Source organism: Psammomys obesus, unplaced genomic scaffold (assembly GCF_907164565.1).
Source record: "Psammomys obesus unplaced genomic scaffold, mPsaObe1.curated_primary_1811, whole genome shotgun sequence".
NCBI classification, from domain to species: Eukaryota; Metazoa; Chordata; class Mammalia; order Rodentia; family Muridae; genus Psammomys; species Psammomys obesus.
In genome coordinates this window covers 35,274,107-35,295,888 of record NW_026596040.1, presented here as the reverse complement: position 1 = coordinate 35,295,888, position 21,782 = coordinate 35,274,107, and the positions used below count along the sequence as shown (strand labels likewise).

The following is a 21,782-nucleotide window of genomic DNA, read 5'->3' as shown; positions in this document are numbered from 1 at the left end:
GGGGTTTATTCATATTGTGAAAACAAAACACTTACGTCTATCAAATCCATGTCCTTGAGACTCAGTCCAGCTTTCTTCAATGCTCCATTGATAGCAGGGACTGGACCTATGGAAGAATAAAGGCATCAGACAGAGATACATGCCTCTGGTTAATCATATACCAGACTTACTTAAGACAAATGTGTGATGCATTCCTGTAATCCCAGCCCTCAGGAGGCTGAAGAAGACAGACCGTGATATCAGCCTGTTCATACAATTAGAGCTTACTCCTCACAGAACAAAGCCCCTGCTACACTATACAAGGAAGAAACGATCACATATCAGAAAAGAGGACAAAGGTGAAAAGCTGACCGCAGTTAACTGTGGATGAGAGACCCACAGGAGGCAGTTTATCGGGCATTAGGACTTTGAGCAGCCAGCGGGGCCATTGCAAGATTTACAGTCAGGATAGATTATACTTGATCTCAAATGACCAGGATACCAAGCGTTCTAAGGTGGAAATCTGCCCATTCACTTGGAACCCTCAGCCATTTAGATAAAAGCAGGGAGCACAGATGCCGTAAGCCTGGCAGATAGGAAGCTGCGGGGCACTTGGGGAAAAGGTTTCTGTGGGCTACACAGCTCCTAGCTCATGAAAGGCAAAGGGACCAGGCCTCTGAAAGAAGCATTGGCTCCCTCGTCTGCTGATCACCAGTGACAGCTTGCTATTTCTGTAAGTTCTACCAAGTCAACGCTTTCTCCAAAAGGTAAGGTGTCTGCACAGCGATGACTTCCTTCTCTATTTCTCCTTGGAGCACGGAAGTGTGTAAGTGACTAGTCAAAAAAGATTCTGCTTTGAGGTCAAGTGCCCAGTTTCCTTATCGAGTGTGACCATTCAGCTAACACCGTTTGGTTTGTAATGTAGTTCCCAATAGCTACTGGCTTAACAGAATCTAATTCCAGATTCTTTCTGTGCCCAAGATGTGAAAACGGGATAGGTAGAATTATGGTTACTACTGACTGACACTTGACAGTATCTCGAATCACCCAGGAAACAAGCCTGTGAGGGATCATCTAGTTAAATTTGGCCTTGGGCCATGCCTGTAGATTAAGCCAAGTATTCTGTCCTGTGCCTGGTGCCCACAGAGGCCAGAAGAGGACATCAGGTCCCCTGGAACTGGAGTTAAAGATGTTTGTGAGCTGCCACGTGGGTGCTGGGAATTGAACTCAGGTCCTCTAGAAGAGCAGCCTGCGCTCTTAACCAGTGAGCCATGTCTCCTGGCCCCTGACCTTTGTTTTTTTTTAAAGCACTAAAACCATTTATAAAATTGAAGCCAAATCAAGTTAACGTTAAAGCTGTTTCATTCAGCTCAATAAACGTCCGAATTCCACCCACCCACCTCCACCACTTGCTGCCCACAAATTCCACGAGCTGTGGGCTCCTACAGCTCGGTGCTTTCCTGAGACGTTACTAGTCCTGCCAAGTCCTGGCTGCGGCTGCCCTGCAGCGCTGTGACTGGCTCCCTGTGAGGAGCCTGCAGAACTGAGGAGCCACTGCTCTTAAAGACTGGTTTGCCAAGCCTGCCCTGCTGGCAGCTCAACAACCCGCACTCTCTGCTTATCGCCTGGAGGCAGGTCATCAAGTCACCCTGCTTACTCCCACACTATACGACAGACAAGCTTGCAGACGGCACAGGTGACACAGGCACCTGACCCCGAGAGGCACTGGTCACGGACAGCTCCACAGTGGCCCTTGCTCGAGCAGCCAGGCCTGGGATTTAAAGGAAGAAATACATTTTTTTTTTCTCACCAATCAGTGCTAATCCACCAAACCCTATTAAATGAGGTTAAAATGAGAAACAACTAGCCACTGATAAAAACCAGAGAATCTGGTAGCTTGCCAAAGTACCCAAGGGCTCAGAAATCAAAAACTAAAACACTGACCTCAGATCACAGACCCACTGAAACAAAATCCCTGGAGGTTGCCCGTGAGCTCTGAGGAATAATTAGGGTGGGAACAGTGTTGTGGATGTGATTTGATGAACGCCATTTCAATCCACAGACGTTCCACTTTTCAGGTCACCTTCTATTTCCAAGGCAAACGCTTTTCTGCTGATCATATGTAGTTTTAAGTCCATAACATAACAAAACAAAACAAAACAAAAACCAACCAACCAACCAAAAATATAAAAAGCCCCTGCCTTTTAGCAGTATCAGAATATTCTGCAGCTGCTGACATAAACTTGAGATACACATGAAAGATGGAAAGGTGTGAATATGCCAGGCTTGTTTCCCAGAAGTTCTTCCTAGAGGGAAGCCTTATCCAAAGAAGGTCTTGGCTTCCAGCACAGCCAGGAGTTGCCTCAACCCAGAGGCAGCAGTGACAGTATCATTTGAACAGGACCTGCAGTTCTGACACAGCAGCAACACATTATCCTTGTGACAGTCCGCTTAAAAGCCAGGTTAAGTAGCCTGAAAGGGCCCGTGCTCACAGAAAGCAAGCTGTCAACAATCTGAAATCATACCCTAAGGAAGGCTTCTGCTTAGGACATGGGGTCATGAGAGGGATGACGCAAAGGCACAGAGCACCAGTCTCATGTCTTCAGGAAACACCTAATTGGCTTCTTGTTTCCTTAAAGGCGGATGATAAGAAATACTAAAATTCTCATCGTGGGTGCTGTGAGATGCTTCAGTGATGACGGTGCTTGCTGCCTGATGACTTCAGCTGGATCCACAACCCACAGGGTGGAACGACAAAGCTGACTTTCAAAAGCTGACCTCTGACCTTGACATAAATGCTGTGGTGTGTGTGTGTGTGTGTGTGTGTGTGTGTGTGTGTGTGTACACTGCCCACGGAGGCCAGGAGAATCAGATTCTTCCGGAACTGGAGTTACAAACTGTGAACCACCTGATGTGGATGCCGTTACTGAACTTGGATTCTCCCCGAGAGCAGCCAGCACCCTTAGCCACTGCGCCATCTCTCTGGCGCCTGTGATGACTTTTACACACCTCACACAGACATTATGCTATGACTGCCTCTCACAGAGGGTTTGCTTGGCCTTGTTTTATTGTTGTTGCTGTGCGTAGGACAGACCTTCAGAAAGATGATCTAAGTGACTGATTCTACCAGGGATCTTGATTGTCCAAACCAAATTACCTCCAGGAATATAACAGAACAGTTTTCAGAACAAAACTCACCAATACCCATGATGGTGGGATCACATCCAGACACAAAGTAGCTCACAATTCTGGCCAGCGGCGTGAAGTTATGCTTTTTGACGGCATCCTCACTGGCTATGATAACAGCCCCAGCTCCATCAGACACCCCCTTAGAAACAGAAGCAGTAAGATTAGCCCCTAGCTAGGTAACAGCCTCAGTACCGCCAGACACCCCCCTAAAGACAGAAGCAGGAGATTAAGCTGCAAAAGAGGCTGGTTAATCAGGGTTCAAGCTAAAGATGCAGCTGACCACAGAGTGGAGCTGGGGTTGGGACCGTGCATAAGGAGCATGGACAATGTGCGGGACCCTTCGGTCTTCAGAGATCATGTAAGTGCGGAGTAATACTTCACCTAGGGAAGAACAGGAAAGAATGAAACAAACAAATGGGGGAGGGGAATCTTGTCATTAGATGTGTGTAGACGTAAAAAGAAATCCGATGAATTATGTGAGAAAGATGTGAGGTATGAAAACCAACATCCCAAACCAGGAGGATTTCCTTTCACCATGAAGAAGTCAGATTATCAAGGTCCCTAGCTACAAGATTTTGTGTTAGTCTATGAGAACTCAAAAATTAACAAACTATAAACACCACCAGGATAAGCTAAACAGCGAAAGGCCAGGAGTTTCTAGACATGAGCGGACGCTGTGACACACCGAGGCATTCCCTGCAGTGACTGTCCCTTCTTTCTTGAACACTGGAGGGAGCTTCTGCAGTTGCTCCAGGGTTGTTTGTGGCCGAGGGTGCTCATCCACTTGCATGGTCTGTTTTCCTTTCTTTGTCTTCACCTCGATGGGGGCCATTTCCGCATTAAAGAAGCCAGCATCATTAGCTGAAATAGGAGAAGACTCCCATCAGAGTGAAACCAGGAGAAGCATAGGTCACCTGAACTTCTGTTCAGGGGGCTCCTCAGCTCCTTTCTATTTAGCAAACTGCTTTCGCTTTGGAGGGCTTAACGTACTGCCCAGGAGTCTACAGCTTTATGACATTACTATTGGGGAGGGGTCGAAGGGGGTCAGGCACGGTGTGTGTCAAGGCCTCGGGTGCTGGGCCACTCCTCCCACATTGCTTGAGGCAGTTTCTATGCTGTTGTTTGCTGCTTCTTGCTGTACACTGGGCCTTTTTGGGCATTCTCCTGCCTCTGCCTTCCCTAGCTTATGTGGGCTCATGGGATTTGAACTCAGGTCCTCATGCGTGCACAGCAAGCACTTTACCCACTGCGCCATCTCCTGAGCTCCTACTTTGATTTATTATCATTAGTATTAAATGTTTTTCTTATGAGAGGCCAGGCTGACAGCTGTGTTAGATATGGATGTAATAGCACTAAACACATTCAAATTTTTTTTTTGCAAAAATTAAAAAAATGAAGTAATTAAACCATCACCAAGTTGCCAAATGCCACCAAGCAATTGATGGCTGAAATAATGAAAACCTGAAGAGATTAGAAGTGCTGTAACTTATACAATTATGTGTAAAACATCACATCTACTTGGAACCTCCACGGATTAGAATGGACTGGAGTCAGCTATCACTTCAGCAACAGAGTTGACAGAGTTGGTCAGGAAAAGTCCTACCTTAATGTGTATGTGTGTGTGTGAGCGTGTGTGTGTGTACGTGTGCGTGTGTCACATGCATGTATAGACATGCATGCTAGCACAGAGACCTCAGGTATCCTGTTCTCATTATCTGCCCTGTTTCCTTAAAGAGGGTTTCTCACTAACCATGGAGCTCAGTGTTTTGCTTAGGCTGGCCAGCCAGCTGGTTCCTAGCATCCGTCTCTTCTTCCCGGTGCTGGAGTAGGGCCACGCGCAGATTTCACATGGGTGCTGGGGATTCAAACTCAGGTCGTGTGTAGGAACATCCCTAGCCAGCCCTCCATCTGAACTCTGGTATCACTTTTCAATTGCAAAAACAAGCAAAAACAAAAGCCTTCCCTTATCTGCCCTTACTTAGTTTGGTTATTCCTGTTTGAGAAACAGGAAGGATAATTTCTATTATCTCTATTTTATAGGTGGTTTGTGAATAATTGAGGTCAGACATCGCCACAACAGAGTTAGAAACCCAAGTGATGGCTTGGCGCCGTCTGGGCCTATCAGAAATAACTGAAACTGAGATGAGCTGGACGGCATCAGCTGCAATCCACTCATTCCTCTGATGGACGGCTTCATCCTCCACAACATCAAGAACATCCCCGAATAAGAATTTTCGTTGATTATAATAATAACAGTTCAATTACGTTCTTTTTCATGGAGTAAAACCGCTTCAAGCTACTACTGATAAGTCAACAACTGTTCTGCTGCTCACTCTGGTGGAATGTGTATTTCACAAGGCAGCAGGGTGAGGGTCTTGGACTAATTAACTAAGTCAGATACGATGAGGAATGAGAGAAGGAGACTTCAAAAAATGCCAGAGCAGGTCTTTCTCCAGCTGCGGATCCCCTCTCTGCATGATTAGGATTGGCTCCGGGGAAAGGCTGGTGGCTACTTTGGGCTAGAATGGACTGTAGTGGTTTATCAAGTCAGGAAAAAGACCAGTTTATTTTTTTCTATCCCTGTGATAGGGTTTTGCTTTGCAGTCCTTGGATTGCCCAGAAACTGCTATGAAAACCAGGCTGGCCTCAAACTCACAGCTATCTGACTGCCTCAGGCTTCTGAGTGGGGGGATTTAAAGCATGTGCCACCGTGCCTGGCTACTTTATTTTTGATATGACTTTACAGTTGGCAAACAAAACAACGCCCCCCCCAACACACACACACACACACAAAAAAAAAACAAAACAAAACAAAACAAAAAAAAAAAACAAACCCCTGTCCCCATCCCTATAACAAGCACTCACCGCTGGTGGAGTGAGTCAAGTAACTCAGTGTGTCCAGTTCAGAACAAAATCCCCATGTTCAGACTGGGCCAAGCGACATTCCTTGTTTTCTTTTATTAGCTTCAGTCTTTAATTTATTACTTATGTGTATGTATGTGTGCCTATGTGAGTTTCTATGTACCAAATGCCTGCATGTACCCATGGAAGCCAAGGGCACCAGATCCATAGCAAGCTGAATTATAGGCAGCAGTGAGCCACCTGGGAATCGAACCAGGGTCCTCTGCAGGAGCAGTAAGCACTCTTAATTGCCAAGCCATGTCTTTAGTAGCTCCAAACACCACTTTAAGAAGATTTTACTTATTTTATGTGAAGCTGTTCTGCCTGTATGGATGTGTGCCGCATGCATGCAACGCCCACATCGGCCAGAAGAGCGTCCTGGATCCCCGGGAACTAGAGTTACATGCAGTTGTGAGTTGCTATGTGGCTGCTAGGAACTGAGCATGCGCTCTCTGCAAGAGCAGCCAGTGTTCCTCACTACTGACCCGTCTCTTCAGCCCTCACTACTGCTGTGAAAAGCAGCACGAACTTATTTCAGAAGAGAAATTCCATGTGAACTTTTCAGTACCGTGATTCTAAAGTCATGAGTTTTAAAAAGACTTTACTGTGTGGTCACGGTAACCCCTGATGAAGCCTCCCCTGCGCTCTGTACCAACCAGCTTTCCACCGCTGCTGGGACTGCAAGGCGTATTTGTCACAGTCTTCTCTGCTTATGCTGTATTTTGCAGCCAGGTTCTCTGCAGTCATCGCCATGGGGAGCTTAACGTGTTGATCCGTTAATCCTTCCCACAAAGTATCTTCCAGCTGTAAAGACAGTCAGGCAGTGATGTGTTAAAGCAGGATGTCTGGGAGGAAAATGTCATAATTTCTTCAGATTTATGTAACAATTGCATTTATCATTCCTATTCATATTTGACCCCGAGACACTATGAAAATCTAATATTTAAAAACCATCCAATGTCTTGTCAATAAAATGTATATTTTATGCCACTCTAAATACAGAACTGTAAATGTACAAGAGGAGAGCACAGGCGTTCACGCCATGATTGCAAGTAAATCCTATGGTGAGAAGCTTTTCCACCCGAGACCTTCAGTGGCAGGTGTAGCTGGCTCTATCTGCTCTTACTAGACAGAAGAACCAGGGACAGAGTCTCGGAGGAGCAGAAAGGGCTGACAGGCGTCAGCGCAATGTTCCACTGGCTGCCCACCACTGTGTTGCTGTCCCGGCAGAGAGCTTTTGAGTGTACTCGGATTCTGAAGTCCTCATGCTCTCTCAGTCTCGTTCCTTAGTTTCCAAAAGGCCAGGTGAGAAAGTGGGTGAAGAGCCAAAGTCAGTTACCACTGTTGCAAAGCACTAAAATCTAACTTAGTGCGTGCATGTGTGTGGACTATGTGTGTTGTGTATACACGTGAGTGTGCACATACAGAGGATGGAGGATGAGGTGGCTTCCTCTATTGCCCTCTACTTAGTGCCCTGAAGACAGGGTCTCTCACTGGTGTGTAGCTCCCTGTTTTAGCTAGGCTGCTGGCGCCATTCCCCAATGCCATGGCTAAGGACACATGCAGCTTTGCCCAACTTTTTATGTAGGTGCTGGGGACTTGCCCTCAGGTCCTCAAGCTTGCCCAGCAGGGACTCCTACTCACTGAGTATCTCACAAGCCCCTGAAAGTGCCGTTAGCCTTTCCTGTGAGCAGGGCAATGGACTATTTTTTTTTTTTTTTTTTTAAATCACAGCTGCTATGCTTATGGGACAGCTGTCAGAGGTGAAGAATCAGCATTTTCTGGCCAGTCTGGATGAGTGGACATCTGCAAACACAGCACTTTTTATGATGAAGAAACCTATTCAATGGACCTATTCAATGAAACCTATTCAATGGTCCCCCAAAGCGGAACTCCCACAAGCCATGGCAATGGCCTAGTCACTCGGGTTGTTCACGAATCTATTTCTGTTCCTCCTCTACCTTCCTCTGTGTTTTCTTCTACACGTGAAGTATAATCCTTTGTGGATCAAACACTACAACTACCAGTTTTGAAACAGCCTTTGTATTTTAAACCATAAAAATCTTGGCAGTATTCCATGAAGAAAACTGGGTTTGAAATTAGTTTTTTCTCCCTTAAAAAGTTACGTTATTGAAATTATTTATAAGAGCAAAAAAGGTCACTTAAGAAAGGTAGCGGTCCAAACCTTGATATCTAATCCCAGCTTGGTTCCGAAGCGCACGTTTCTGATGCAGAACGGGGACTGGCTCATGCTCTCCGTCCCTCCACACAAGACGACCTCTGCGTCTTTCGAACAGATTTCCTGTTGGAGAACGGAGAGCAAAAGCCCATGTATTGAATCGAGAGTATGCGTTGTGAAGTACAAGACTTTAGAAAATAGTGGTGATTCTAACAAATATTATGTCTTCATTTGCAGTAACCTAAAAAGCAATGTTTAAAGTCATTGAAAAGCTGATGTTAAAGGATCTATTTCCCAGACAGCAGCGGGTAATAGGAACAGATCTCAATTGTGTGTGCCAGATTAACATACATTACCTATTTTCTTGTTTTTAGAGACAGGGTCTCATTCTGTAACTCACCCTGGCCTGGGAGGTGAGGCAAGCCTTTAGCTTAGCCTCCTAACTCTGAGCTTATAGATGCAAGCCATAGCTGGCTCTAAGTACAGTAATTCTTATTTTAATATTTAATTTATCGATTTATTTTAATATTATAATAATTCTTATTATAATATTTAATTTAATATTAATCTGGAAACCCACAAAAATAGTAATCTCTGCCTTAAACATATAATAAAGGGCACATCAATTTAAAAGTCAGAAAAATTGAAAAAAAAAAGTCCCTAGTAATGAAACTGATGAATTAAGCGATTCATAAAGAGGTCTTTTTCATTCTTCCAGTTCTTTGATTGACTCATTTCTCAGAAAAGATACAACAAAAAAAGAACAAACTTCTTTTTTTGTTGTTCTTTTTTTGTTGTTTTCTAAAGATTTATTTATTTATTATGTATACAATATTCTGCCTGTATGTGTGCCTGCGCACCAGAAGAGGGTACCAGATCTCACTATAGATGGTTGTGAGCCACCATGTGATTGTTGGGAATTGAACTCAGGACCTTTGGAAGAACAGCCAGTGCTCTTAACCTTTAAGCCATCTCTCTAGCCCAGGAACAAACTTCTAAGAGGTTGGCATTGTGTTTAAAGTTACTGCTGGGGGAGTAAGGACCCCTACTTAAAGTACGTTGTCATAGAGACCAGTGTGAAAAGAACTCAGCCATTACGCTAGACCTGTGTCAATCACCTGGAGACAGTGAGAAATCAAAAGCTTCAATGCACCTTTGAGGGACAGCAGTTCTTCAAGTTGCTATCAGCGTGTTCAGAAAGGTAGAAAGAGGCTGCTCATACCTGACACCCACTCACAATGGACTGGAAGCCGGAGCCACAGAGCCTGTTGAGGGTGAGGGCTCCAATCTCTGTCGGGATTCCCACTCGCAGACCCACATGCCTCGCCAGGTATGCCGCATCCGAAGAACTCTGGACAAGAGAAAGAATTCACTTCATAAGAAAGGCAGTAACAACCATCAGAAAAGAGAGGGAAATGCTGGCAATCTAGCAAAAATGGTGAACTAACTATATGGCTCTGGGGAGAAAGGTTATACACACAGAATCTGTACACATGATTTTACTAAATGCTGTAATTTAGTCCATTAAAATGTACTAAATTATAATAAATACTATACTATAGTATTTAATTAACTTATAAATTTATTTTTAAATAAATATTATGATTTAGTCAATAGCATTATCCCCATTGCTTTATTGTGGCAAAATACACAAGACACAAGACAAAATTTATCAGCTTCTTCATTCTTAAGCATACAGTTCAAGGCCATCAGAAACATTTGTAATGTAATATTCTGCAACCATTGTTATTATTATTATTATTATTTTAGACAAATGGATTTTAAACATAGTAAGCTGTCCTTCTACTTGGGAAACTTACACATTAAGTCCTTCAATGTAAGGGAAAACTGTAACAGTTCGTAACAATTAGAGTTATTTGTAAATGAAAGAGGCCATCTCAAAGACAGAAAAAGTATCCAGATGGCGGTTTCAACCCAGGATCTAGGCTAGGATGATCCCAGAAGTTCTGATAGCATAGGTGTACGCAAGCTCCTGACCAGAGCCCTCAGCAGCAGCAGCAGCAGCAATTTTTTCAATGAATGTAAATAATTCTACCATGAAACAAATTGAGAAATGCAATGCAGGGCAGAGCTAGAGGAACAGACAGCTGGGAGAAAGAGAGGTGGGACTAAGCCACTGCCCCCAAACTGAAACTGCCCCTGGAGCACCTCGCTCTAACACGGCATCTGAAGCAACAGTCCAGGCCTGCCGTAGACTGTGTTTTCAGCCCTTTCCCTGTTGACACCGACATTGCTGGTCCACAGAGCACTCACTGAGTAAGGAGGGATAAAACGAATTTTGAAAGAACAAGAGAGTCAGGAAAAGGCTTGCCATGCAAGCATGAGGACCCAAGTTAACCCACATAAAAAAAGGGCGCAGCAGCATGGGCCTATGACTCCACTGCTGGGAGTTACAGGCTGGGATCCCTGCAGTCTGCTGAGCAGCCGGTCTAGCCAGTGAGCACCAGACTCAGAGAGACCCTGATTCAAAACATAAGGTAGGGGGTGACATTCTGACATCAACTTCTGTCCTTGGGCAAATGCACAGATGCACACAACGCACACACAGACACACACACACATACATATGGGTGTGCACAAAAGGTACATACTCATGAGCACTATTGTAGCCAGTGAGGTTTATCTGAGACATGATTATTGCTAATTAAAAATAATACCTTTTTTATTACAGGAAAAATCAAATAAATTCAATAAACCAAAAAGAAGTGGCCCATAATGATAGAGCTTTTAGGGTGTTCACTATTAGCACTCTTCTGTAGAGGTTTGAAAATTTTCCAAATTAAATTCAAACAAAGTTTGCACAGTTATGCGTTAGTGGTTTAGAATGTTGGGTGGAGGGGGAAGGAAATTGGAAGAGCACCAGCCGACATGCTGACTATTTCATCGTTTGGGGGAAATAATCTCATTTCACAAATCAATGCTGTTGAACAGATTTCAGTCAATGGCTGTTCTTTTCCCTAAGTCGGTTTGTAGTTCTTTCTTTTAAAATATTCCATTGTGTGTTTTTACCTATTTGCAAATAATGAAGTGGTTTATTTGGATAGGAACATGTGTGTGGCATATGTGTGCGTGTACATGTGTGTTTGCCTGTGAGTGCATGTGTACTCATGTAGGGGCCAGAAGTTGATCAAGGGTATCTTTTGCAATCAATGTCCACCTTATCTACCGAGTAGCATCTATTTCCTGAGCCTGGAGCTCGCTGATTTGGTCAGCCTAGGCAGCCGGTTTGCTCGGGGGATCCTGTTTCCGCCTCCCAAGCACTGAGCAGGCTACCACCCTCCATCTCCACAGGTACTGGGCCTCTAAACTCTGGCAGGCACTTTACCCATTGAACCATCTCCCCAGATCCTAAGATGAAATTTTTTTTTTTTTAAAGAAAAATAATGGAGTCATTTGAGGCAACAGGCAGGATACTGGGCTGGAAGTCAGGAGACCTGGACTAGAGAGTGGACGCTACTGTTCTCAGGCATCACGGGCCTTGGTGGGGGCTACCCCTTGTGTTCTTCATGTGCGAAGAGTCATCTGCAAATACATTTTGTGTGTCTTTTGTAGAGGCAGGGGCAGAGTAATTTTGAGTATTCAAACAGTTAGGCTAACTCTGAGTCCGACTGAAGGAAGACTTATTCTGCAGGCCTTCGCGTAAATATATTCCTACCTCTGTGTGTTCTAGCGTGGCTCTTCTGCACAATGCACATAAACCAGACACCTTCTCTGGCTGCCATTTTCCTGAGAACCACTTTTCTTTTTGTTGTATCTTCTCCCTGTGCCGTTACAGAAGGACTCTGAAGTCACTGTTAACCCTGAGACACTTAGGACTGTAGGAAAAGCTTAGTGTAATAGGATGAACACAGAAGTAGATAATTGAAAACTCGCATTCCTAACATGATTGGGCTAGACTCCATTGTCAAGCTGAGTAATAAAACACTAGGAAAGAGTTGGGCCTGGTGGTACAAACCTATAATCCTAGTTACTCAGGAGGTTGAGGAAGATTGCAAGTTCAAAGCCAGGCTGGCCTACACAGCAAGTATAGGGCCAGTTTGGGTAACTTAGTGAGATCTTGTCTCAAAAAAGTAGCAAAGGGTCCAAGGGTACAGCTCATTAGTGGAACACTTGCTTAGCACACAGGAGTCCTGAGCTTCTGCCCTAGTACAAGGAAAAAAAGTACTGATTTTAGGAACAGAAGCTCAAACACAATGAAACTATTGTCACCGATACTATTTATCAATGAAGCTGCTACTATTTATCACTGACACTACTCATCAATGAAACTGATACTATTTATCAATGAAGCTGATACTACTGAGACTTCCTAGGAACATGTGGGAAACTCACACTGGGGGACAACAGGAGGGTTTTTGAAGGAATAAATCTTCCTGAAATAATTCTAGAAAAACCTAAAACCCAAAACCAAATGTAGCCTATTTCAACTTTTTTTTATTTTACTGTCTTTTTGGTCAGCAGCAAAATCTCCTGCCCCACCACCAAAAAAAAAAAAAAAAAAAAAAAAAAAGGAAGAGGATAATATATTAATATTAAGGATTAATTATTGTCTTAGTTAGGGTTTTATTGATGCAAAGAGATACTGTGACCATAGCAACTCTTATGAAAGAAAACATTTAACTGGGGCTGGCTTCCAGTTCAGAGATTTAGTTTATTGTCTTCATGGAGGGAAGCAAGGTGGCACACAGGCAGACTTGGTACTGCAGAGGTAGCTAAGAGTTCTACATCTGGATCTGCTGGCAGCAGGAAGAGAATGTCATACTGTGTCTTGAGAATCTGAGACTTCAAAGCACACCCAAAATGACACACTTCCTCCAACAGAGATACCTACTCCAAAAAGGCCACACCTCCTAATAGTGCTGTGAGTCTACGGGAGTCGTTCCTATTCAAACCACAATTAATAAAATAGTTTTAGTGGGCAAACTTGAAAATAAAAAAAATGCCATTGCTTTTTCTGCCTCTGAAGATACACAATGACAGATGGACAGAACAGAGTTTAAGTCCAAGGCCTCAGGCCTTTCTGTGTCCACCCCTGTTCTCTCTGATTTGGCAGAGCTCACACCACTGGCATCTGACATGGTTTGAACATGAAATGCCTCTGTAAAGCCTGTGTGCCAAAAGCTATTTTGGGAGAGAGTGGAAATTTTAGTAGGTGGGGGTCTCGCTGGGGGAAGTAGGTTACTTTTCCACTTCCTGGCTGCCATGAGGTAAGCAGCTTTCCTCTACCATTTTCTTCAGTCACAGTCTTGAAAGCAGAAAGCAAGGGAGTCAACTTAGTATGGACTGCATCTTTTGAAACTATGATCCAAAAGAAATCCTTCCACAGCCAGGCTTAACGGTGCATGCTTTTAATCTCCGCAGAGGGGGCGGAGCTCTGTGAGTCTGAGGACAGCCTATTCTACACAGTGAGCTCCTGGACAGCCAGGGCTATAGAGGTCCTATCTATCCATACCTCCCCCCCACCCCCTATCCCCACCGCCAAAAAAGAAAAATCCTCTGCCTTTAAGTTGTTTTGCTCAGATATTTGTCACAATGGCTAAAGCATCTTAGAAATATACAGACGGTATATACATAGATCCACAAGTGTGTACCTAAGCGTGTGCGCACGCGCGCGCGCACACACACACACACACCATCTTTTGTGTAATTTCTTTGGTCCACTTTGGATGCCTTACCTATAACAGATAAACTACTTTCACCATGGTGGTTCGAATAAAAACAAAGTGGCACAATTAGAAGTTGTGGCCTTGTTGAAGGGCATGTGTCACTGGGCATGGGCTTTGAAGTTTCAAGCGCTCAAGCCAGGCCCAGTGTCACTCTCTCTTCCTGCTATTTGCTGATCTGGATGTAGAACTCTCAGCTGCCTCTCCTGCACCATGTCTGCCTGCATAACACCATGCTTCCTGACAGTAGTGGACTAAACTTCTGAACTGTGAGCCAGCCCCAATTAAATGCTTTCCTTTATAAGACATGTCATGGTCATGGGGTCTCTAAGCCACTAGCAACCAGTAAATGGCTGTATACTTTGAAGGAATATACAGCTTTTAATTATCTTCATATGGATGACCTATTCTATAGAGCACACAAGCAAAGTTAGAGGGTAAGGAGGCTGCTCATTTCCCACAAGAGAACCTGACTAAGCTCCTAGAAGGTGTTAGAGATTACGGGAGCTGTGTTACCTTACTTGGGCCTGCTTCCTCCTGCTGTACTCTGGATCTTGAATGTCCCCCAATGGGCATCTGTGGAAGGCCTGATCCCTGGCTGAAGGTACTCATTGATGGTGGATCCTTTAGAAAATAGGGCCCAGTGGGAGAAAATCCATCACTGGGGCATGCCCTCAGCAGATTAGAGCCTGGCCCTCTACCTCTTTGCTTCTAAGGTGAAACAGGCCTTCACCAGAATGCACCCCTCTCACGATGTATTTTGTGGCACCCCGCTGAAAACAAGACAGGCAAGTGACTATGGACAGAAACCTTTGAAACCAGGAATCGGAACAGACTTTTTCTCCACAGCTGCCACTGCAGCAGGGATTTTTGCTTCAGAGATGGGAAGCTGACTGGCTGGCATGCCTCCTTAAGCAACACATTAGAAAGCTAATCTTTCTCCCGAGTCTAATAAATCTGCTTTTAGGAAGCACTGAAGTGTGGCTGGGAAGACGCCGGAGAGCTTGAGAGGCCTCCCTGCCCTGCTCTTGCAAAGGACTCCGGTTTGGTTTCCAGCCACCCAGGTGGCTCACAACTGTTTCTGCCTCCAGTTCCAAGGAAGCTGATGCCCTCTCCTGACCTCTATGGCCACAAGATACACACGTGGTGCACAAACATACATACAGGAAGAACAGCCACACATAAAATACATAAAATAAGAAGCACTGAAACGCATTCCAAGTCAGACAGAACACATGCTGCCTTGAGCATTACTATTATTATTATTGCTATTACTCTTAGCGTCAGAAGGCGACCAAAGTTATACATGCCAAACACTGATAACTGTTACTGAGCTCCTCACGATGACACAGCAAGGGAATTATTTTCAGAAAAATGATCAAAGCAAGTAACAGACATGGAAACCCACCCTCCCCACTAACCTGCATGACATTTCCCACGATGACACTGTCAACGGTTTCAGGTGGAACTTTGCCAGCAGACAGGGCAGCCCTGGCAGCAAACTCAGTTAAGTCCGTAGCAGAGAAGTCCTTGAGAAGACCCCCATAAGCTCCAAAGGGTGTTCGCTTCGCAGCGACGATAAACACACCTAATCATCGAGGAGAGATTTGTAAGCAGTCACAGGTCAGCTAACGTCTTTTCCATAAAATTGCATGGTAAAGGTCAGGTTCCGATTAGATAACTGAAAACATTTGTCATTCAATAGTGCATAGAACCAGTCATACTCAGGGAAACAGAGGACCCTACATACAGGGTCCCAGAACTACACTGTAAATCTATATCCTTAGACAATGTTCTTACTCTGTTTACAATGCTAGAAACATTTGAAAACGGAAACGCCTTCTCTGTGTGCTGAACCAAGGAATCTTCGAACCAGAGGGCACCCTAGAAGTTCCCTGAAAGTTGTCTGAGGTTAACTACCCCCCCCATAAGAACTCCTCCTGGAACATTCCTGCCAAAAGGCTCTTTCTAACTTTTGCTAGTAACTTTCAATAAGAAGGGGATACTCCACCGTGTAAAACAGCATGCCCATAGACACATAATAAAATTTTCTGACTGTTCTCCATGCTAAGCTGATTTGGATCAGCCACAAATCCCAGTTCTATGCAAACGCCTCCTGAGAGAGACAGACGTATGATTTCTAAAATGTGGAATGACTTACACATGCCATTGCTTCTGGAGTCACAGGATGACTTGAACAAGTTTCCAAAACCCTGAACTGTAATTTCTTCTCTTACTATCTTTTACTGTGCAATAAAATGGGCAAATTTAGTTACCATTTACACACAAATTTCACTTGTGATTGGCTAAGAAACTGTCCAGACTTTATGATTCCTTCCCCAGATAAACAAAAAGCATCCTTGCTGAGGTTGAGGTCACAGTTCAGTGGCAGAGTGCTTGCCTAACGTGTGAGGCCCTGTGTTCAACCCTTGGCACAATAAATAAATAAATATATAAAAAATTCATTAAAAAAAGCATTTTTGCAGTACTTCATTGGATGTTAACTTTTCTTGCTGTCTTCATATTCTGCATTTCATCTACCTATAAAGAATATAAGGTAATTATGTATTTATTAACATAAGTATATAAATTTGTAGGCTGTTATCAGCTGAACTGGCATTCTTATGCACATAAATTAAATAATTATTTTTTTCCACTGTCAGAAAAAAATAAACCTTATGATTGTACAAATCCAAAGCTATGGTGAATGGAAAGCGCTTGGGTTATACAGTACGAAACCTGGAAAGCAGTTGTAGCCGTTTCATTTTACTAAAATATGTACCCCAGCAAAGATGGTTTCTGTTTGCCTGGGAAAAGAACCATAAAGTTTAGAGGGTTTCTTAGATTAGCCAAAGGTAGGTGAGTTTCCTGTGTAAACAGTAACCAAATCTACTCATTTGATTGCACAGTAAATGATAACAACAGCAAAATAATAAAAAATTACAGTTCAGGGTTTGGAAACTTGTCATAGGATACCTACCATATATAGGAAATTTGATTATTTCCTGGACATCTAATCTTCCCACGAACTATGAGAGAAACATGCATAGCTAACACACAGGGGCTGGCACTGTGCAAGACAAAGCATAGCAGCTTGGGTCTGTAATCCCAGGCCTGGGAAAAGCAGGAACAGGAGGAACTGAGAACCTGGACTGCAGAGTGAGGTGTGTGTGTGTGTGTGTGTGTGTGCGCGCGCGTGCGTCCCATCAACATTGGCAATGAAGGACAGAAGGAGGGAAGAAAGAAAGAAAGGAACTATATGAGTTTTTATTTTGGGTTTGTACCAAAATACTGACTTATAATTAAGACTATCCAAACATTATACCATGGTTGTTAAGTACCAACAATTTATGTGTATGACTCTTACAGACACAGCTCTTTACAGATACAACTTTCAGGTGCTTACAGAAGATGATGAATATTATTGGTGCATTAGAAGCAGTTTGCGGGTAACTGGGCTATCCTGAGCCACCATGGCTGGCTGAATATTTGCAAATGTCCTACAATCCTCCTCAGTGGACAGCTTCTGCCTACATTTATGATTCATATTTCTGTGTGTACTTCTGTGTTTGTGAGTGCACATGTGATCAGAGGTCAACCCCAAGTATTGTTCTGCAGGTGGTGTTCACTTTTTAAAGATAGAATCTCTCTCATTTTACCCTGCTGATTCAGCTAGGCTGGTTGGCCAGTGAGCCAATGACTCTGCCTGTCTTTTCTTCTCCTGCATTGAGATTATAAGCACATACCACTATGCCTGGCTTTCTTTCTTTTTCCTTTCTTTTCTTTTCCTTTTTTTAAAATGGTGGATTCTGGGCTCAAATGCAGAGTTTCTTGCTTGGTACAGCAAAGACTTTTGTCAATCTCATCTGCTCTTCTCCCTATTTCTGTATCAGTGTTTTCTTTACCTTCTAATGCCGTCTTCCTAATTTCATTAGTTCCAACTCTGCTTCTGGCTTTAGTAGGCTCCAATCTGACCAACCCTCTCACAGATAACAACAAGAGCGATAGACGACATAAAGCCACCAGAACAAACTGCTCCTGATGCATCGATACTATTCATGGCCTTCACAAGCAACTGAATGCTGGGTGTGCGAACAGCTGGGTAGATTCATCTGCAGCTGGGGACACACAGAATTCCCCACGTTCCCTCACACTGAGAATGTCTCAGGGCAGGAATAAAAACAGACTGAAAGCATTTATGATAAATTTAATCTGCTTTGGATATTAATTATAGGTTAGTACTGTAATACGGATTTGTTGTAAAAAGTCTTATAATTCCTTCCCTTCTCTCTCTCTCTTTCTTTCTACAAATTAGCCTCAAACTTATATTTCTCCTGCTTCAGGTTTTGGGAAATGAACAAATCCAGGAAGGCAGGGAGAAAAGCTGATGCTTAGAAGAAAGGGCCAATAGAGAGTGAGTATCTAGTTTGCATATATCATACCTAACTGGGGGAGGGGGCGGGTAGCAACCCATGCTGCTTGGGCTGGCTAGATCAGAGACAGCCACACACCAGAGACCCAAGACTCAGGGCCCACCTCGGAAGAGGATGCTGAAACAGTGTCTTCTGGGAGGATAGGATCACTGACCTCATGAACTGACAGCAGCTGAGAAGGCCTTCCACAAGAACAAGGCAGGCAACATTGGAGCATGAAGGAGGGAGGGGCTCAGGAGCGCCCTCCCCTGAGGAGCTGCTGACAGCTGACAAGGCTTCTGGGGGAGGGAGGGTTAGTTTTCTCTAAGGGTGTGTGTATTAGTTACTTTTCTGATGCCATGACAAAAAAACATGACCGAGGTGACTTGTGGAAGAGTTTATTTTGGTTTATGGTTCTATAAGGGTAAGAGTCCATTGTGGTGGAGACAAGTGTATTTATTGGCAGCACAAACTGGATTCAGCAATTATTTAAAAAGTAAAAGAAAAAAAAAGACATGAAATTGGGATGAATCTGGGAGGAGCTTGAGGGAAGAGTGGAGGTGAAAATTATCTAAAACACAATTATAAGAAATTCTTAAAGAACTAATAAATATATATATTTTAAAAACTGAGCAAACCTCTCCTATCAGTGGACTTGGGGAGGGGCATGCATGCAGAGGGTGGAGGAAGGGAGGGATTGGGAGGGGAGGAGGGAGGGAACCACAGGAGGGAAACAAAGTGAATAAAGTGTAATTAATAAAGAATTAAAAAAAAAACGAGCAAAAGATCTGAACAAGCAGTTCATCAAAGAAAACACACAGCTGGCAAACAAGCATAGGCAAAGGTGCTCATGGAGGTTTGATGTAAGTTAAAACAACCAGTTAACAACACACAACAGTTCCTATGGCTAAACACTTTGGAAGACAGTTGAGCAATTCCATACAAGAACACATCTCAACCACCCACTCCAGCAATTGTGAGCCTGTGTACTTCCCTGAGTGAAAGCCTACACACCTGAGTATTTATTTGTGAATGCCAAAACACGCAGCCTTCAATATGTGATCAAGTGTCACATATGCAATGGAATTTTATTTGGCAACAAAAGAAGGACTCTTTGGTACGTACTGCTAAGTGAGAAGAAGTCAGTCTGAAAACACCACGTACTTAATGATCTTATTACATAATATCCGGAAAAGGCAAAACTGCAGAGATAGTAGAAAGATGAGCTTGGCAAAGGGCTCAGAGACAAAGGTGGGACAGGAGATTTTTAGAATAAAAAAATTCCTCTGTCCTATGCTGTTAATACATGTCATTTATACATTTGTCAAAACTCGAAGCACTGTGCTGAACAAAGTGTGGACCCTGGTTTAAATTATGGATTTGGTAAATAACGATGTGTCAACATTTGCTAATCAATTGTAACAAATGTACCACACTAAGCTGGGCAAGGTGGCCTAGGGTTTTAGTGCCAGCACTCGGGAGGCAGAGGCAGATGAAACTAAACTGTTTTGAAAAAAAACCAAACCAGTCAACTAAACAAACAGGAAACAAAAACAACAACCCTGGACCCCAAATGTACCACAAAAAAATACACTTTTTTCTTTTCAAATAATTATGGAATCCAATTTGTGCTGCCAGAAAATATACCCGTGGGTGTAGGGCCTTGTGCTGAAGTGTGGTCAACCTCCCAACAGCTCCACTGTGATGATCTGAATGAGAAATGTCCTCACCAGTTCACAGATCCGAGCACTTGGTCTTGGGAGGTACATACAGCCTTGCTGGAGGAAGCAGGCTTTGAGACCGTACAGCAGCGGCTCTCAATGCTGCGACCCTGTAAAGACGTTAACAGTTTGGCAAAGCACCACACGGCAATGCCCTGTACATTTTGTGCACTCTTGTAAACTCCAAACTGTTAAAAAAAAAAAAAAAAAAGTCTACCATGATAAAAGTGAGTGGGAAAAAATATGAGTAGAACCCTCAGGTTCTACCAATTATGGTACCACAGAAATGAAAAAGATTTGGAAGAAAGCAACTTGAAAAAAAAATACTTAAAGGTAAGTTCTCTAAATTTGGTTCAAGTTTAGTGAAGTTCAAACAGAGTACACATTTCACACAGACCTTTCCTCCCTGGGTGGGGGTGTACACGTGGGTGCAGCGGCCTCAGGAGCCAGAAGGGGAGCTGGGTAAGCTGGAGTTGAGGGTACTGGATGTAAACTCAGGTTCTCTGTAAGAGCAGTTCATGCTCTTGCCACTGAGCTGTCTCTCCACCCCACAGCAGGAGATTTTTTAACATCTAGAAAAACTGGCACCTTAGGTACACGGAAGATGGAGTGATCACAGATGACCTTGCAGAAGCCATGAGGTCAACTGCATGCTTCTTCCCTTTCATTTGCCACAACCCAAAACAAACAAACAAACAAACAAACAAACAAACAAACAGAAAACCCCAAACAACAACAACAAAATTCCTGAAGTATCAGGAGTGAAATAAGTGACATCAGCAAAAAAAAAAAAAAAAAAAAAAAAAAAAATTGTGGGAAAATAAAAACAAACCCACAGACTTCCCTTTCACCTATATAAATCTCTCCTTGCCTGATGATCCCGGGCTAGAAAGGTCAGCACGACTGTATTAGTTCGACTATTTCAAACATAGCGTGGGCTAAGGGACCTTACAGGTTTCTTTCATAAACCATCTCAACACTATGCTAATATGTAGATATTTAAAGGTCTAAGAAAAAAAAATCTTTAACATCAAATTAAAATCTAAAACTCTGAGAATTCAGATACTAATAAAAACCTCTGAAAAACAAGCAACAAAGAACAACATAAAAACCCTTAAGGCAGGAAAGAGACACTGATCTGAGAGGCGCGGAAACATCTCCACGGGAGGAAAACACGAACAAGAACTCTGTCGACTTCCATGTGAACTTTGCTACGTAAGCTCTCATTCTGTGGGAGCAACTCTTCAACAAGCAAGAAAAATGAAGGAAACCCATTTGTTTCCAAAGTTGGCGGCCCTTCCGGCTTGCCTGAGATGGTCCCGAACCTTCCTGACCAGTGCCTGCCTGCTGGCCTTACCGACTTCATAAAAATGTCCCCAATGTTCCAAATCTGTTCCTTCCCAGTTCCCCCCCCCCCCCCCCACGTGGTGTCATCCAAAGTAAAGAAGTTCCACAAGACCGAACTTCTGGTCATTTGACCGTTCTTTTACATTTATCCACCCCAGTCAGTCTGTCAGCACCTTATTGTGAAACGCCATCCAAAGTCGAAGTTCTGGCCTGTGGTCCACTATTTTAAAGGCAGTGCCAGAGCCAAGGGGAAATCAAGACAGCGTAGAGAACAGACGGCGCCCCGGTGCCCTCTCCTGGGTTTATAAAACTCCGGCACAGAGTCTACTTTGTCTTTGCACCACCAAAATGGTTCTTAGATTACGTGAAA

At 43.6% G+C, this 21,782-nt stretch overlaps 1 protein-coding gene across 1 annotated transcript in view; it reads right to left on the bottom strand.

Moving 5' to 3' along the window:
- Positions 1-21,782, bottom strand: part of Acaa2 (acetyl-CoA acyltransferase 2) — a 28,456-nt gene that overhangs the window by 5,960 nt on the left and 714 nt on the right. The window contains exons 2-8 of the mRNA XM_055622610.1: positions 15,354-15,520; positions 9,471-9,599; positions 8,255-8,371; positions 6,726-6,873; positions 3,854-4,029; positions 3,178-3,307; positions 36-106 (exon numbers count right to left, since the gene is read on the bottom strand). Of these exons, the coding sequence (XP_055478585.1) occupies positions 36-106; positions 3,178-3,307; positions 3,854-4,029; positions 6,726-6,873; positions 8,255-8,371; positions 9,471-9,599; positions 15,354-15,520 (938 nt within the window). The remainder of the gene's footprint in view (positions 1-35; positions 107-3,177; positions 3,308-3,853; positions 4,030-6,725; positions 6,874-8,254; positions 8,372-9,470; positions 9,600-15,353; positions 15,521-21,782) is intronic.